The sequence below is a fragment of the Heterodontus francisci genome, chromosome 6 (assembly GCF_036365525.1).
Source record: "Heterodontus francisci isolate sHetFra1 chromosome 6, sHetFra1.hap1, whole genome shotgun sequence".
NCBI classification, from domain to species: domain Eukaryota; kingdom Metazoa; phylum Chordata; class Chondrichthyes; order Heterodontiformes; family Heterodontidae; genus Heterodontus; species Heterodontus francisci.
Window position 1 is genome coordinate 69,300,579 of NC_090376.1, and position 19,377 is coordinate 69,319,955.

At 43.1% G+C, this 19,377-nt stretch overlaps 1 protein-coding gene across 3 annotated transcripts in view; it reads left to right on the plus strand.

The window, feature by feature from the left end:
- creg2 (cellular repressor of E1A-stimulated genes 2) overlaps positions 1 to 19,144 on the plus strand; it is a 30,833-nt gene extending 11,689 nt beyond the window's left edge. The window contains exons 2-4 of one of the 3 annotated variants that reach the window (XM_068033855.1): positions 5,797 to 5,966; positions 11,863 to 11,976; positions 18,058 to 19,144. In XM_068033855.1, the coding sequence (XP_067889956.1) occupies positions 5,797 to 5,966; positions 11,863 to 11,976; positions 18,058 to 18,211 (438 nt within the window). In that variant the 3' untranslated portion in view covers positions 18,212 to 19,144. The remainder of the gene's footprint in view (positions 1 to 5,796; positions 5,967 to 11,862; positions 11,977 to 18,057) is intronic. The other 2 variants (XM_068033856.1, XM_068033857.1) reach the window with 2 other exon arrangements.
- Positions 19,145 to 19,377: the final 233 nt, after the last annotated feature.

The following is a 19,377-nucleotide window of genomic DNA, read 5'->3' on the forward strand; positions in this document are numbered from 1 at the left end:
ATACTTTATTTCAGTGGGTGATTTTATGATCCATGTTGCTTTTGGAAGGTGGCAGGGTAACATTGCACTAGACTTTGACTTCGCTTTTGACTACCAAGCAACTTTATGAAACAATAACTGAACAAAGGAATAGTGGCTGTAACAAAACATGTAAAGCCCCGAGTTAGCTTGGGGAGGGTGGTGGTACGGGTGTGCGATAGGCTTGCACAGCTGGGAGCAGTTAGAAGCCTGGGCCATCCTAACCTCAGGTCTCATCACTGTTGGACTCCTGTTGAAACCAGTGGAATGACACCATGACTGGCAGGCACAGGGAGCAGAAAATTGTGGGGCAGCAAGCTGCCTCCGGGGCCGGAACGTGGTAGAACCTGGGCAAGGGAAGCGATGGGAAGAGTGATTGCAGGAAGGGAAGCCCAGGTCAGGGAGGCCCAAGGCCTTCTTTTGGCCCATGAGGAAATGTTTAATAAAATAAAATGAAATTGGACTTTTCTTTCCAGCCCATGTTCCAATCTGTGGCAGTTTTCTCGGGTGTAGTTGGCACTGTGATCACATCATCAGGCCCTGACTTTTGAATACTTATGAAGCCCTCAGCCTCATATGCCTCCTGAAACTCGAGAGCAAAAGTGGCAGCAGGTGGACACAATTTTAACCCCTCTATCTCCATTTTTGTCAGGTTGCGGGGGCGAGGGGGGCGGGGTAGGTGTTGGGGTAAAATCAAGGCTCATGTTTAGCTAGCTTCATAACTGGCAATGTTATTCTATAGCAGCTCCTTTTTATTACCATGGGCTGAAGCTATCTGGTCGCATTCCTCTCTCCATAAGCTTTAGACAGAGTCTCCAATTTGAGGAATGCAAGCTTTTTAAAATATTTGCTCTCCAGATGTCGATGCTGGCATTAGTGCATTTATTATCCATGCCTAGTTCCCTTGCAAAGGTGAAACTGAGCCCTCTTGACCTGCTGCAGTCCTTGCAGTGATAGTGTTAGATAAGAAATTCCAGGATATGGATCCAATGATGAAGAATGGTAATTACCAAGCCAGCAAGGTGTGTGACTTGGAGGGGAACTTTCAAATGATAGTGTTCCCATGACATTGCTGTCCTTATGCTTCTTGGTGGTAGAGGTTGCAGGAGAGGGAGTTGTTATTGAAGTAACCTTGGTGAGTTCCTGCAGTGCAACCTGTAGATCATACATACTGCAGCCACAGTGCACTGGTGGTGAATATTGAGTCTAGTGGCAGGGGACAAAGAAACTCCTCTGTCCTGGATGATTTTGAGCTGCTGTACCCAGTCAGGCAAACTGGTGAGTTTTCCATGGCGCTTAGAATTTGAATCTTGTAGATGGTGGAGAGGCTTTGATGGGTTAGGAGGTAAGCCACTCATTGCAAAGTTTGTTGATCTGCTCAATACATATCTGAAAAGTGACTAAAACCCATTCTGCATTAACAGTTCTTGTTATTCCTTCATCTCTCCCTTCATTCTGCATTAAAGAAGTCAAACCATTAAACCAACTTCTGTATCATTGACATTCTAACAATGCAGACTAGCTGCAATGAAAAGGGACCATACACCATATTACAAATGGCAGATTGAACTAAAATCTCCTGAAATCTGAGTGTTCAGCCAATGGTGCCTTTCTTAACAGGAGGCTTACTCACTTACTGCCCCTACAAGGTGCTTCCTCAATGACTTCACCAGAGTGGGTGGAAAGCTGTTGCTCAAGGGGAGCCTTGAGATGACTCCTGGGTGCTCGAGTGTGAGAGGTGTTGGCTGCAGAGTTCTGCACTTTGGCTTTTGTCAGGGCAGTCTGGCCCAGCTGGCTTTCTGGCATCATACTGAGTACTGGTTGAGAGGGTGGAAAGGAGCATTTGGGTGACATCCTGAGAGAGATCAATATACGTCACCCCCTCTGTACCACTGCCATTCCCATTGGTTTTGTACTCATCACTTCCATTAATCTGTGAGAGGGCAAAGTGCAGATGAAGAGTAACTCCTTGAAAGCCTCTATCCACCTGCTCCACCAATCTGTCCAAGGTCAAATCTACCTCTCCAAGGTGGAGCAGAAATTTGAACCCAGAGTCTGCGTGGCAGCTGTTTGAGCTTCCACCAAAGCTGAAAGGTGTGCAAACACGGAGGGACTGGCTGATAAATCCATGGAGGTGACCAACTCTCCAAGGTACATTGTAGAAGGATAATGCCTTGCAAGATGATACCACTCAAGCTGGTACCAGACGCCTCCATACTTTTAGCCATGGTGATGAAACTCTTGAACAGGCCTTACAATAGCTCATACAATTACTTGTGTGAGACATTCAGTTTTCATTGCTGGGCCTCTGAAGTTATCAGGCTGGATTTTACAGGGCCCCTGACATCAGGATCCGTGATGGGGTGGGGCGGGCAGAGGATCGTTCTGGCAGTGACCTGCCACAGAGCCTGATGCTGGGAGGGCCGGGCCCAATCTTCACCGTAGCGGCGAGGCTCCATGGTGGTGCCCCGCCGCTGGACAATGGGACCTGGATTAACATATGTTAACTAATAAAATGCATACATTTAAATACACTTACCTGTGATTTAATGGTCGGGCCACGATCTTCAGAGCGGTGGCCGGCACTCACGCGCCTTCACTCTCCCGTCTGGGGAAAGCAGTTGCGACAAGGGGGGAATGTAAGATTTTTAGTGTGATGGTGGGGGGACGGTGTCAAATTATTATCATCAGTGTAGGAGATGGTGAAAGGGGTGAACTGTGAACTTTGTGTGTCAGAGGAAGGTCATATTTGTAAGTTAAGTGTTCTGGGGGGGGAGCAGATACTTCATTTTATTGTTATTGTTGGGGGGGCATGGGAAAGGGACATTAGAATGTTATTTGGTAGTTTGTGCGGTGGTTATCTCTTTAAAAATTTAAATCAACCAACAGGGCTGGCTGTCTTTAAAAATGACGCCAGTGCCTGTGCACAGGCAGCTGATGCCATTGCCGGTGTCGTAGAGCCCACCTCCTCCACATGATTGTGGAGCGAGCCGCTGCGCGGTAGATTGTAGCAGTGCGCGGCCCACACATGTAGACCACCATTTTTTTCACTTGCCGCCGATTCTGGCGGCGGGTGCTTAAAGTCCAACCCGATCTTTGCCCTCCTTAGCAGAATTGGATGAGAACCTTGACCTCCAATGATGTATCTCTTGGGCTATCCCTGCCACCAGTATCTTCTCCTGCGTGGTAGTGCTGAGTAGATCACCACAAGCAGACTCATCCACCTCACTCCCTGACCCAGACATGGTTAGTATTGGTGCTTGGGAGTGATGAAGCACATGACAGTCCCTCCTCAGAAGGACTTCCTCCTCTGAGTTGTCTTCCTCAGGGAGCCTATGACTGTTCAGAGGTCCAAGAGGAAAGAGAAACAGAGAAGAGTTAGAATGGCATTGGAAGGCTACACATTTGTAGAAGACATGTATCTCAGTGTAATTTGATGTATTAAATCCGGCTGAATGTACACATTTCCAATACTTAATGAAGGAGTAAAAGTAACTGTCAGAGATCCTATTCAGTGGCGATGGTCAATACACACAACTCTTGCAGGCCCATAAATTTTCATGGCTTGCTGCTCCAGCTTGCTGAGGATAATGTGGTTAAGTGATTCTTCCCACGGGTTTTGTTCCTCTCACCATTATTTTGTACCATTTTCTCCTGCAAATGATAGCAAGTGAGAGGGAAATGGTGCCAGTGGCTGGCATGAAGGTAGTAAGGAAGCGGTGAGTGTGTGTTTGTAGTGAAAATGAGAGGTGGTGTAGTGTTGCCTTGTGCTGCGTGGTGAAAGATGTGATGGAGGGAAAGGAATTGTTGAGAATGGTTGAAGGACTCCTACCACGTAGTTGTTGAGTGAAAAAGAGATAAATGCTACCCTGTGTGAAGTCATTGAATTGTTTCCTGCACTGGGTCCAGGTCCTGGGAGTGAAATTAGACACTCTGAACTCTGGCTCCATGCCAAGTAGAAAAATGTTTGGCAAGGCTCCTGGCACTGCTGGGGAATGGACTAACCTCCTCACCCTGACTTCTTCTCCAAACACCTCCAGGGATGCTTCTCAACCCTGGGGGCTTGCCCACAATTCATTTCCAAGAAGATTCATCTTCGAGCACCTCTGCAACGAAAGAGGCCGGAAGGGAATGCAACCATGCTAAAGGAGGTACATTCCTGCATTAAATAGGCCATTAGCTGACCTGCTGGCAGTGCTGCAAAGGTAATATATTAAACATCCTGTGAATGTATATATGTTAGCAAAATTGACTTCTTGACTTAAAATCTGTATTTGTGACAGAACAGGCAAATGTTACAGAAAAGACAGGTTCTGGCTTAAACCAACTCATCACGCAGCACCAGTAGCCATATAAATACCATGGCTACAAGAGCAGGTCAGAGGCTAGGAATCCTGAGGCGAGTAACTCACCTCCTGACTCCCCAAAGCCTGTCCACCATCTACAAGGCACAAGTCAGGAGTGTGATGGAATACTCTCCACTTGCCTGGATGGGTGCAGCTCCAACAACACTCAAGAAGCTTGACACCATCCAGGACAAAGCAGCCCACTTGATTGGCACCCCATCTACAAACATTCACTCCCTCCACCACCGACGCACAGTGGCAGCACTGTGTACCATCAACAAGATGCACTGCAGCAATGCACCAAGGCTCCTTAGACAGCACATTCCAAACCAGCGACCTCTACCAACTAGAAGGACAAGGGCAGCAAATGCATGGGAATACCACCACCTGCAAGTTCCCCTCCAAGTCACACACCATCCTGACTTGGAACTATATCACCGTTCCTTCACTGTCGCTGGGTCAAAATCCTGGAACTCCCTTCCTAACAGCACTGTGAGTGTACCTACCCCAAATGGACTGCAGCAGTTCAAGAAGGCAGCTCACCACCACCTTCTCAAGGGCAATTAGGGATGGGCAATAAATGCTGGCCTAGCCAGCGACGCCCACATCCCTGAATGAATAAAAAAAAAACCCTGGAGGGGGAATTAGTCTTGTATTTTTGTCAAATTCCCACATGCATGAGGAATTAATCCGGGTAAGCCTTGTATAGCTGTTAGAATTGAACATTTAGGTCGAGCATCAAGGTAATTGGTGCATTGCAAGGTGTCCTGTATAGCTCCTTCCACCATGTTGAAGACTGCTGGCCCATCAAGTGGCTTGTGGCTCCTTCAGACTTGATTAATCAAATCAAGTACTCTTCTGGCTTGCCTGACATCATCCATCCTCTGTAAACTTGAGCTAATTTAAAACTCAGCTGCCCATGTCCTATCCTGCATAAAAACCCTTTCGCATATCACCTGCGATACCAGCGAGCTCCATCAGCTCCTGGTCCCCCAACACGCATATTTAAAATTCTCATCCTTGTATTTAAATCTCTCTGCCTAGCTCTTGCTCTTACCTGGTCTCTTGTATTTCCCCCTTTCACCCCATCATTGGCAGCTGTGCTATACCCCATGCTCCCTAACACCTCTGTCTCTCCACATCACTCTCCTCCGTTAAGACCTGCTGCAAAGCACAGCGTTTTAATCAAGCTTCCTAATAGATGCTACTTTGGCTTTCATTTTTTCTTTCCTCCTCTGTGAAGTGCTTTGTGAAAATTTTCTACGTTAAAGGCTCTACATAAATGTAAGTTGTTGTTGGTCATTGTTGCTGATAATGATGTTAATAAAGAACAGTAATGGGATACTTCTTGCATCACAAAATGGTTACACCACTTTTCATTTAAACTTGAATCTTTTCTATGAATTTAACATGGATGTAAACTTGTTTCTAGATCAAAGGTATGCCATTTGGAAACACTTTTTCAATCAGTGATGGCCTCCTGGACAACAGTACTGGTATTCCATTATTCTATATCTCTCCAATGGGCAACGCAGTTGCAGATCTGATTAACAACCCCAGTGCTTCTTTAACGTTGTCAGAGGCTGAGACAGATTATTGCAGGTATGTTCCTCTCAATAGCTATACAAGGTTACACACTGACCCCAAGCTAGTTCTTTGTTTCCATACTGATCTGTTTTTCTCCTCCTTCTGGAATGTATAAAGTTGCAATATGTTGTGTTGTAGCAGGAAAGAAATCAAACAAATCTTGAGCATTGATAAGATCCCTGCAGTTGTGAACACTTTTTAGAAAATAATTGATTACATATCAAAGTAAACTATTTGCAACAAATATCAACCTCCTGAAAAAAGTCTTATTGTAAGGTTGTAGTTTTGAAAGATTGGTAGTATGTGGGACTGGACTAAATTCTGCTATTTTCCCTCTAGAAGAGATTAATCCTCATCTTAAACTAATGGGATAAACTTGCCCGTGTCTTAAAGATCCTAAATTAAGAGAGTTTGGAGAGTCATGTTTATTCAGGGAAGAGAAATCAGTCAGCTAACTTCCTTGAATTTTCTGAAGCCTACTGCCATGACAAACACATGAAATGATGTTACATTGTTAAATCTTCAAAATGCCTTTAGGGAAGAAAACCTGGCGTCCTTACCCAGTCTAATCTCTGTGACTCCAGTCCCAAACCAGTGGTTGACTCTTAACTGCCTTCAGTTGCATTGATGCCTTCTCAGGGCAACTAGGGATGGGAAATAAATTGCAGTCTTACCCACATCTAAAGAATAAATTAAAAAAAGAGTAAACGGCAGAGAAAATTGCAAGGAATAATATAATTATGTTCAGAAGATTTTGTATATTTCAGGAAATTGGCCTGTAGAAGGCAAATTCGGCTCAATTTGGAGAAATAATTAGTATGGAAACAAGAAACCCTAATAGGGAGTATATATTGGATTGAACATTGATGCAACAGACATGTCAGGAAAAGGTCTTGGTGATTATTGTTTTTTTGGGATTGTGATTTATGGGCGGCACAGTGGCGCAGTGGTTAGCACCGCAGCCTCACAGCTCCAAGGACCCGGGTCGATTCCGGGTACTGCCTGTGTGGAGTTTGCAAGTTCTCCCTGTGTCTGCGTGGGTTTTCTCCGGGTGCTCCGGTTTCCTCCCACAAGCCAAAAGACTTGCAGGTTGATAGGTAAATTGGCCATTATAAATTGTCACTAGTATAGGTAGGTGGTAAGGAAATATAGGGACAGGTGGGGATGTTTGGTCGGAATATGGGATTAGTGTAGGATTAGTATAAATGGGTGGTTGATGTTCGGCACAGACTCGGTGGGCCGAAGGGCCTGTTTCAGTGCTGTATCTCTAATCTAATTGTAGAATAATCCTTGAAACCATGAGCCTACTGTACTGAAAAAGTCACAAAGTAAGCACTGTATTAACAGAGTATAGGTTAAAATAGACTACTTTTTCTATATTAAGCACTGTTTGTGTGGAGGGTAAACAGATTTGGACTGGTTGAGCTGAATGGCCTGTTTCCATATAGCAGCTTCCATGTTTTTCCAGTTGAAGCTCATCTGGAGTATTGCATGCTGTACTGGTCATTCTAACATGGGAAGGATGTTATTGCCCTGGAGAAGGAGCAACAGATCTTATATCAGAGTCCAGGAGTTTTATTTATGAGGAAAAGTGGAGGTCACTGGGCTTGTTTTCATTAGGAAAGAGTATTTGAAGTAACAAAAAGTTTTCAAAATTATGAAGAGGATTGATAAAAGTAGATAACAGATAAATTATTCACTCTAACAAAGGGATCAAAGATGAAGGAACAGAATTTAAAAGTTGGATCAAGAATAGGTAGGGAATTTAGGCTGAATTATTTCATATAATTGGCAATAGATTGAGTCACCAAAGGAATCCATTCAAGACAATCTGTTGGAAGTAAAATTCCTCATGCCAGGATGTTTTCACAGTAGAACAATACCCTCATCTGTAGCGATGCAGGAATTAATATGTTTGGCTGTTGGTGTTAGAGGTCAAATGTTTCCAAAAATAGTCTCCAATATCAAATAGGTTGGTTAACTTGTTGGACAAAAACTGCAATTAAATTCTGTAACTATGGGCACATTACAATTGCCAAAGACTTAAGACTCCTGCAGACCTGTTCTGGGTGATACTCAATTGCTGTCTACTGTTTCTCATCTGAACAACAGGCAGCCAGCAGTTGAAATTTTGGGGAGTGGTTGCACCTTGCTCATCTCTTTGATGTCCAAGGCCAGCCTGATGCAGTTTTCAGCATGCCTGTGTTTTATTCAGGAAGCTGCTGAGATATGCAAGTTAGCATCTTAAGCAATTGTAGGACTCCGTTTGCAATTTTCTGGTAAAATTGGTCGGATGTATGTCGTACACATTCACCCATTTGTACCAGGCAGTGAGCGGCTTAACCAGTAGTCTTTAAAGGCTCAGAAATCTTTGGGGACAGAATTTTTGTGGGGCAAAGGTAGGCGTCTGCAGCTGTGGCTCTGGAGCCGCATGCAGCTCATTAAGGACTCGTGCAGCTCCCGACCTTGATCAATTGAACATATTTTGATCGTAATTCAATGTCTTGTTTTGCTTCTTTAAACTTTTATTAACATTGTACTTGTGAGAAAGTTTCATTCAGTTAACAACTTTTTTGTGGCTCTTAAGACTGCATTTTTGACCAAATTTAAAAAATGGCTCTTCTTGATATTAAGGTTGCTGACCCCCGGGCTAAGAGGAAAAGGAGTGCTCTTTCTAGTTCCACAAAAATATTGTGGCCCACTGCCAGCTTGTGCTTGGCCTTCTCTAGGATTGACTGTCATTCCTGGTCCAACCTGCTCGCCAGCTCAGTGTGAGAGTTTGCTGACAGCATTCAAATGTGACCTGAACACTAAAATGGTTCGGGGCGCCTCACACTAGCTTTAGGCAGGCGATGTGTCTGCTCCACCAGCTTTATGCCTGTTTTGGGCGAAAGTCTAAAATTGCCCTCCTGTTGCCTTTAAATCCAGCTCAGAGCTGGCACTAAGCAGATGAAGTCTTTAGATGTCAGCAGCACAGCAATGCTGAACGTTATCTTGTGACTGTTGTTGTCACTCTTCAAATTACAGAATGGGGAACAGAAAGTTCAGGAAAATCTGATTGCCACCAATTTCATTTGACGGAATCGTACGTGATAGAAAAAAATAGTATTGTATACTAGTCTGGCAGATACCAGGCCATGCATGTTCATCCCAACAGAACAATACATAGGAAATATTCCACAAACCTGACATTACAACAAAAGCTTTAAACCTCTAGACTTGACTTTTCCAACGCATTCCTGGCTGGCCTCCCATTTTATGCCCTCTGTAAACTTGAGGTCATCCAAAACTCTGCTGCCCATGTCCTAACTTGCAACATTTCCTCTTCACCCTTCATCCCTATGCTCGCTGACCTATATTGTCCCCCGGTTAGGCAATGCCTCAGTTTTAAAATTCTCATCCTTGTTTTCAAATCCCTCCATGGCCTCAGCCTTCATTATCTTTGTCACCTTCTCCAGCTCTTTAACCCTTCAAGATATCTGCTCCCCCAATTCTGGCCTTTTGAGCATTCAAGTTTTAATCACTCCACCATTGGAGGCCATGCCTTCAGCTGCCAAGGCCCTCGGCTCTGGAATATCCTCCCTAAATCTCTCCACCTCTATACCTCTCTTCCCTCCTTTAAGACGGTCCTTAAAACATATTGCTTAACCAAGCTTTTGATCATCTGCCTTAATATCTCCTTTTGTGTCTCTGTGCCAAATTTTGTTTGTGAAGCATCTTGGGATGTTTTACTACTTTAAAGGCACTATATAAATACAAGTCGTTGTTGCTTTTGATACAATACAACAACAACAATTTGCAGTTCTATAATTCCTTTAGCATAAAAATCACCCAAAGCCACTTCACAGAGAGATTAGGAGGCAACGAAAAGTTTGGTCAAAGACATGGGTTTTAGGAAGGTTCTTAAAGAAGGAGGTGGAGAGGAGATCCCAGAGAATGGGACCTAATCAGCTGAAAGAAGAGCCTCTGAAAGGTGAAAGAATATGGATGCACAAGAGACTGGAATCAGGGAACAGAGAGTTCTGGAGGGAAAGGATTGTAGGACTGGAGGAGGTTCCAGAGATCAGGAGGAAGGAAGCAATGCCTGGAATTAAACACAAGAACGCGACTTTTAAATTTGAGATGTTGGACAAAACAAAGTCAAACAGTGAGGATAGGCATTGTATGCAAGTGGCATTTGGTGCAGGAAAAGATGAAAACAGCAGGGCATTTGGATACAGTTTGTGGAGGATGGGACATCTTCAAGGAGAGTATTAGACGAATCGAATATATGTGACAAAAGCATGTCTAAAGGTTTCAGTGGAAGTTGGGCTGAGGTAGGGGTGGAGGCAAACAGTGTTCTGGAGATGTAAATATGTGGACTATGTGATGCAGCGAATGTAGGATTGGAATCTTAACTCAGAGTTGAACAGAGCACCAAGGTTGTGAACAATCTGAGGGAGTGGCTGAGGAGGGGTTTGGAGTCATCGGTGAGGGAGCTTGGTGTTTGGGGCCAAAGGTGATAGCTTTAATGTTTAATTGGAGGAAGTTAAGACTCATCCAAGACTGGGTGTTGGATAAGGAGTTTGACAGAACAAAGAAGTAAAGCTAGATGTCATTTGGTGTACATGTGGAAGCAGACCCCATGTCTACAGATGATATTGCCAAGGGTCGGCATTTAGGTGAGGAAGAGGAAGGAGCCAGAAATGAATTCGGTACACTCTGGAGGTGACACGGGGAGTGGGAAGAGAGGCCATTGCTAGAGATCCTGCGACTATAATTGAATATATAAACGTGGAATCGCACATGAGTTGAAGATGGAAGACTTAGGGGAAAGATGGTATGGTCAACTAAGTCACTGGGTGCACATAGATTGCTGAACATAGATGGAATAATACACCATGGCCCCAGTGCAGAGAATGTCATCTGTGACTTTGTTTAGGGTCATCCTGGTGCTTTTGGAGGGCGTAAACTGGATTGGAGGGATTGAACCAGGGAGGTTGCAGGAGAGATGAGTGGGAACAACATGTTCAAGGTCTTTTGAGTAAAAGGGAAGTTAGAAATGAGGTATCAGTTACTGAGGGTTAACGGCCAATTTTTTGAGGAATGTTTTGAAGGGAAAAAGGACAGTGCCTGAGGAGAGGGTATCGTTTACAATGCTAGCTAACATGGACGCCCAGAAGAAAGTTTGACTGGGCAGGAGTTTAATGGGAATGGAGTCAAGGGAGTAGGAGGCATATCTCATAGATGAAATGATCTCAGAGGGATATGGGTTGAAAGAGGAGAGAAATTATTCTGGGCTTGGGTGTGGGGAAGCTGGAAGGAAGTTTGGCTCAGTGGTCTTAGGTACAGCTTTGGAAAGATGGGGCCAAACAAAATCATGAGCAGCAGTAGGAGTTAGTGAAGCATGTCCAGGCCATTCCAGGCGAAGAATAACAGGGGTTCTGAACAATCAATGGAGTCAGTAGGTGTAGGAAACAAACAAATCAGCAGAAATCATTGAGTAGGAAAGGAGTAGAATCCAGAAGGGAATGAGAACAGATCAAAAGTAGTGAACAAAAATCACAGTTTACTGTTCTGTATGTTGCTTAGTTCTAATTATTGGACTATTTTCTGAGCAAAAATGACTATTATCAGGAGTATACTGTGGGTATAGTTTGTAAATTGAGTCTGAAAATGCCAAAGGGAGAAATGCTGAAAGGCCAATTAATACCAAGCTGGGTGTATCGTTAAGAAAGGGTAATTTGGGCAGTGGGTAAATTGGTGGAAGAAAATTCAAGAAGCCCAAGGCTTACTGTTCTCTTACACAATCTGAATGATAATCTCATGAAGCAAGATGAACTAGTTTCATTGCACGCACTTTATTTCAGTTGGTTATTTCAAACTGTTTCGTTTCCTGTATATTCACTTTCTGTATTTCATTTGCGTACAGACAAAATCTCATTGACCCTGAAGACCCAAGGTGTGCCAGGCTGACTCTTACTGGTCAAGTGGTGACTGTGCCCACTGATGAAATTGAATTTGCAAAGCAAGCTATGTTTTCAAGGTTTGCCTTTTTAAGCATACAGACTATAATGATCCAGCTCTAAATAGTGACTTTAATTAGTACTTTGTGCAGGTAGAATGCGCACATTCTGTGCTATGTGGGAACTCAAGGACACTTCTTGTGTCCTGGATAACCATATGTGCAGGAAGTGTTGTCAGTTGCAATAGCTTGAGCTCCGGGTTTCAGAACTTGAGCAGCAGCTGGCGTCACTGCGGCACATCCGTGAGGCTGAGCGCTTTGTGGATGGCATGTTTATAGATGTGGTCACCCTGCAGCTTAAGAGTATGTAGGGAGAGAGAGAATAGGTGACCGCCAGACAGTCAAGAAGAAACAGGCAGATAGTGCAGGAGTTCCCCGAGTATGTCTCACTCTCCAACCGGTATTCAGTTCTGAATACTGAGGAAAGTTCATCTGGGGAGTGCAGCCAAAGCCAAGGCCATGGCACCACAGCTGGCTCAGTTGCATAGTGGGGGCACAAAGAATACTGGAAGAGCGATAATGATAGGAGATTCTATAGTCAGGAGAACAGACAGGCGTTTCTGTGACCTCAAATGTGAATCCAGGATAGTGTGTTGCCTCCCTAGTGCCAGGGTCAGGGATGTCACTGAACAGCTGCAGAGTACCCTAGGGGGGAGGGTGAATAGCCAGCAGTCATTGTCCACATTGGTAACGACATAGGTAAAAAGAGGGATATGGTCCTGCAGAAAGAGTTTAGTGAGCTAGGTAAGAAATTAGCAAGCAGGATCTCAAAAGTATTAATCTACAGATTACTACCAATACCACATGCAAGTGAGTATAGAAATAGCAGGATAGTGCCGATGAATGTGTGGCTGGAAAGATGGTGCAGGAGGGAGGGCTTTAGATTCCTGGGACACTGTGACAAGTGTGGAGAAGCTGGGAACTGTACAGGCTGGACGGGTTGCACCTGAACAGAGCTAGGCCAAATTTTCTTGCAGGGCAAATTGCTAGTGCTATTGGGGAGGGTTTAAACTAACTTGGCAGGGGTGTGGGAGTCAGGAGGAAATATCAGAGAAGGAATACCAAGGTGCACAGAATACTGGGAGAGGTAGATAGCACTAGAGTAGGGAATAGTAGGTTATTAGGTGGGGTCAGAGTAAGGGAGAATGTCATAAAGTCTAAATCAAGGTTAACAGGCATATATGTGAAAATACAGAGTGTTGTTGATAAGATTGGTGAGTTAAAGGCACAGGTTGACGTGGAAATATGATGTTGTGGCTATAACAGAGACCTGGCTCAAAGAAGGGCAGGACTGGATGTTAAATATTTCTGGATACAAGGTGTTCAGGAAAGATGGAAAAGCAAGAAAATGGGGAGGGGTGGTGGTATTGATTAAGGAGAACATTGTAGTGCTGGAGAGAGAGGATGTCCCAGAGGGGTCAAGAGACAGAATCTATTTGGCTAGAGCTAAGGAACAATAAAGGTGTAATTATATTGCTATAGTCTATAGGCCACCAACTAGTGGAAAGGGTGAAGAGGAACAAATTTGCAAGGAAATTACAGAGAGATGCAACAATTATAGAGTAGTTATAATGGGGGGCCTTAATTATCCAAATATAGACTGGGATAGTAGTAGTGTAAAAGGCAGAGAGGGGCAAGAGTTCCTACAGTCTGTTCAGGAGAATTTTCGACAGCAATATCTTTCCAGTCCAACAAGAGGGGAGGCGTTGCTAGACCTGGTTCTTGGGAATGAGGTGGGCCAAGTGGATCAAATATCAGTAGGAGAACATTTAGGTAACAGTGATCATTGTATCATAAGGTTTAGGTTGGTTAAGGAAACAGAAAGAACAATCCAGAGTAAGAATAATTAACTGGGAAAGCCAACTTCAATGGCATAAGAATGAATCTGGGACAAATAAATTGGAATCAAAGGTTGGAAGGAAAAACAGCTGAACATGAAGAGATAATTCGGGCACAGTCAAGGTATATTCCCTTGAAGGGGAAAGGTATGGTAAATAAATTCAGAACTGCCTGGATGACAAAAGAGATAGAGATGATGAAGAAGAAAAAGTATGCTTATGACAGATGTCAGGTAGATAAGAACCAGGCTGAATATAGAAGGTTCAGAGGGGAGGCGAAGAAGCAACTAAGAAAAGCAAAGAGAAAGTATGAAAAGAGACTGGCAGCTAACATAAAAGAGAATCCCAAAGTCTTCTATAGGCATATAAATAGTAAAAGGGTGGTAAAAGGTCGAGTGGGGCCGATTAGGGTCCAAAAGGAGGATTTATGCATGGAGGCAGAGTGAATAGCTGAGGTATTAAATGAATACTTTGCATCTGTCTTTACCAAGGAAGAAGATGCTACCCAGGCCACAGTGAAAGAGGAGGTAATTAATACTCTATAAGGATTTAAAATTGATAAGGAGGCGGTATTAGATAGGCTGTCTATACTTAAAGTTAATAAAGAACCAGGGCCGAATGATTTGCTTCCAAGGATACTGAGGGAAGTGAGGGTGGAAATTGCAGAGGCACAGGTCATAATTTTTCAGTCTTCCTTAGACTCAGGGGTGGTGCCGGAGGACTGGAGAATTGCAAACGTTACACCCTTGTTCAAAAAAGGATGTAAAGATAAGTCCAGCAACTACAGGCCAGTCAGTTTAACTTAGGTGGTGGGGAATCTTCTAGAAACAATAATTCAGGACCAAATTAATAGCCACATGGACAAATGCGGGTTAATTAAGGAAAGCCAGCATGGAGTTGTTAAGGGATAATCATGTCTAACTAATTTTCTGGAGTTTTTTGAAGAGGTAACAGAGAGGGCTGATGAGGGCAATGCTGTTGATGTGGTGCACATGGACTTCCAAAAGGCATTTGATACAGTGCCGCACAACAGACTTGTGAGCAAAGGTGTAGCTCATGGAATAAAAGAGACAGTAGCAACATGGATACGGAATTTGCTGAGTGACAGGAAACAGACAGTAGTGATTAATGGATGTTCTTCAGACTGGAGGAAGGTTTGTAGTGGAGTTCCCCAGGGATCAGTGTTGGGACCCTTGCTTTTCCTGAGATATATTAATGACCTAGACCTTAGTGTACAGGGCACAATTTCAACATTTGTGAATGATACAAAACTTGGAACAATTGTAAACTGTGAGGAGGATAGTGTAGAAATTCAAAAGGACATAGACAAGTTGGTGGAATGGGTGGACAAGTGGTAGATGATGATCAACGAGGAGAAATGTCAGGTCATTCATTTTGGTAGGAAGAACATGGAGAGACAAGGGTACAACTCTAAAAGGGGTACAAGAGCAGATGGACCTGGGGTATGTATGCATAGTCATTGAAGGTGGCAGGACAGGTTGAGAGAGCGGTTAATAAAGCATACAGTATCCTGGGATTCATTAATAGGGACACAGAGTACAAGAGCAAGGAAGTTATGTTGAACTTGTATAAGACACTAGTTTAGCCTCAGCTGGAATATTGCATCCAGTTCTGGGCGCCGCATTTTAGGAAGGATGTGAAGGCATTGGAGAGAGTGCAGAAAGGATTCACGAGAATGGTTCCAGGGATGAGGAACATCAGGTATGAAAACAGATTGGGGAAGTTGGGACTGTTTTCCTTGAAGAGAAGGCTGAGAGAAGATTTTATAGAGGTATTCAAAACCATAAGGGGTCTGGACAGAGTGGATAGGGAAAAACTGTTCCCACTTGGGAAAGGACCAAGAACAAGAGGGCACCGATTTAAAGTTATTGGCAAAAGAAGCAAAATCGACATGAGGAAAAACTTTTTCATGGAGCAAGTGGTTAGGATCTGGAATGCACTGCCTGAGAATGTGGTGGAGGCAGGTTCAATCGAGGCCTTCAGAAGAGAATTAGATTGTTATCTGAAAAGGAAGCACGTGCAGGGTTATGGGGAGAAGGCGGGGGAATGGCATTAGGTGAATTGCTCATTCGGAGAGCTGGTGCAGACACGATAGGCCGAATGGCCTCTTTCTGTGCTGTCACAGTTCTGTGATTCTGTGAGAATGCCTGTTTACTACGACTGCACACAGTTATGATCATACCATTATCTTTGTTCCGAGTGCTGCAGTAACATTATGTTCCATTTCCAACTATAATGCAAGACTGTAATGTGTTGTGCTTTGTAATTGCAGACCTCGTCCAGTGCTTATATATTTTATTCCAGTTGAGTTAATTTTATATTCTAGTAGAAATAAGTAATGGGCCTGCCTCAGTTGTTTTAAACAAAAAGGAAATCAATCTGGATTCTTCTCCCCATTATAATTTTGTGGAATTTGTCCAACTGAAGAAATGGACAACTATCAGCTAGACTGATGATTGAGCAAGGCTTTGTTAAGTTTTAACATAGTGTCTTGTTTACAGTTCTACACTGTGTGTCTGATCTTTAATGCAGAGATAGCTTTTTAAATTCTGAAATTCCCATGATGGAAAAAGTGCACTGTCGACAGCCTCTTAACAGTTCACAGCATTGCACAGTCACTGCATTCACCTGTAAATGATGTAAGTAGCCAAAAACCACTATCCAATACAAACAAAAGTTCCACTAAAACTTTCCAGCATTTCACCAGACAGCAGCTAAGGATGTCTTTAAGTATTGCTGAAAATGATGGCCCAGGTTAGTGGGACAGGGGGTGTGCACTGGAAGGGGGCAGGGGCGGTGCAGTTGGGGTGGTTTGGGAATGTCAATAGTAACACAGGTGGTAAGCAGAATGATCTGCCAATCCTCTTGACCCTAACTTGCACATGTTTATTTGGATCGCGCTTGCATCGAGTGGGAGCACTGGATGTCTCAATTGCCTTCTGCTTAAAAATTGCACTGGGTACAAAATCAGTGGAAAGTTTTGAATTTTCAAATCTTCATCCCACTAGCTGAAAAGGAAGGCAATAGTGAGATAAAAGCACCCCTTCATTATACTTCAGAACACTTTACATTGCAGTGGATAGTGAGTAGACACTAAGAGGGTAGGGGAAGAGAAAGGAAAAGGATAAAGAAGGGCAAAAATAAAGTTGAAGGGGAGCATCATAAGGAGGTTTTTGAAGGCAGAGAACGAGCCGGTGAGGAGGAAAGGAAGATCCAGTGGGCAGGGGCAAAGTGGCTGAAGGAACACAGGGAGTAGGGAACAAGTAGTAAGCCAGTGTCGAGAGGAACAGATGATGTGAGCAGTAGCTTAGGACTCGAGAAGATCACTAAGGAGCAGAAGATAAGAATCAGTCAGTTCCTGTGAACACAGGAAGCTGGTGAAACTTGCTGAAGACAGAGGTGGCATGGGTACTGGCCTCAGAAATTAACCACAGGTGGGTGACTACATTTAATAGGACACAATGCTTATATTTGAAAACGTTCTCTATGTGCACACCCTTCAGTCCTCTATATTAGCCTGCTTCTCATTCCCTGTTCCCTTCTGCTGTCATCAACAACCATTTATTTAAGGAAGTTTATCTCTTCCTAAAACCTCCTTAAGATTATCCTCTTTTACTGTGTTTTTCTCTCCTCTCTATGCCCCTATTAATGAAGCCCAGGATACTTTATGCTCCCCTCTACCTGACAGCTCGATATCCAGTCACTATCCTCAGATGTCTCTTTGTACATAATGAGCACTGTAGAAATATAAGTAGTTGTTGTAAATTAACAAATCCAAAAAAGGCAAAAAGCAGAATGTATATTTGGAATCATAGCTTATTCTACATTATATTTATTTTTACATGCTCCAGGCTGTTTTGTTGACAGATTAGAATTGCTATCACAATTAGAGTCATAGAGTTATACAGCACAGAACCAGGCCCTACGGCCCATCGTGTCCATGCCAGCCATCAAGCAGTTATCTATTTTAATCCCATTTTCCAGCACTTGGCCCGTAGCCTTGTATGCTATGGCATTTCAAGTGCTCATCTAGATATTTCTTAATTTACAATTTATAACATACACTCAAATTAATGGTTCATCTCTTCATTTACAATTGCATTCTCAGAGGAAATATTAGCTGCCAAAACTGCTGGGACAAATGTAAATTTAAACATAAGTGGAACCAGGAATAAATGTGCAATTGAGAGAATCCTCTGATATGAATGTGGTGTTTGCTGAACCATTTTACTGTTTGTGCCAGCAGGCATCCATTTATGAAGAAATGGCCTCCAGACCACAATTGGTTCTTTATGAAAATGAATATTCAACAGGTGTGGCTCCAGGACTGGTTTGGAGGGGTCACTATCATCCCACTGGAAGATTATTTCAAAGCAAAGGCAATGAACAGTGAATAGGTTCTAAAAGGTTCTAAAGAAAAAGAAACATTGTTTACAGTTTTTGTGGGTGCCCATTTTGTATCTTCAGGCTGGAAAAGTTTTGTTTCCCATATAGATATATTGGCTGGTTCTAGCAGGAACTTTTTTTTAATCATTATTGATTCTTGGAATGTGTGCATCACAAGCATATATTGCCAACCCCTAATTGTCCTCAAGAAGGTGATGGTGAGCCTTCTTCTTGAACCGCCGCAGTTCATGTGGTGAAGGTGTTCCCACAGTGCCCTGAGGCAAGGAATTGCAGGATTTTGACCCAGTTATAATAAAGATATACAGTGTGATGCAATACAGGCAACTTAGCCCCTCCTCTTTGTCAATAGTTTTTGCCTACACATGCCATACATAACCACATTGGTGTGCTGACACCCGCTGCAAGAAATGTGAGGTGCTCAGCATAGTTACTAATCCTCAGTGTTGTATTGTGTTAATGTCCAACAGGAGATTGCGCTTTGAAACTAGAGGCTATTTTAATAAAATTCTGCTAACTGTGTTCAGAATCCTTTTCGTCTGCAATGTTTCAAATGTTGTTGTTATTCCACCCTGAGCTTAACCCACCATGGCTGGCAACTTTCAATAATTACAGAATGTTGTAACTTGATTTATTCTGAGTTAGTGTACAAGTACTATACGGCTTGTTTCTAAATCATCTTTTGTAATTGCCGAAATATGAAAAAATCCATGGCAGGGCATTTTTTGGTAGCAGGAATTTATGGATGTTTGGTTGTGATCAAGTGTAATATTGATTTTTGATCAAATGTTGGAATACAGTGCTGAGCTATATGATCAAAGAAATCTATTGCCTATCTGTGAAGTATAAGCTGTGTTCAGCTCTTCCTCAGCTGTTGCATTGGAGGGTCTGTGGTATTTGTGATTGTATTAAAATTTGTAATAACAGACCTGGTTTCATTTTTTTAGCTGACTAATATTAAAATATACTACTTAAATTTATTGTGGGTGAATTTGCCTACAAAAATGTTAGAGAGAAAAGATGTCCAGTTTGACTTCATGGGCATGTAATAGACAAATAAAGGTACCCTCTGATCATCTAGGAGTACTTGTCAATTGAAATGGATTCTACTCCATCAATATTCAGCTGGTATATGACCGCCGGAAGGTTTTCATGCATG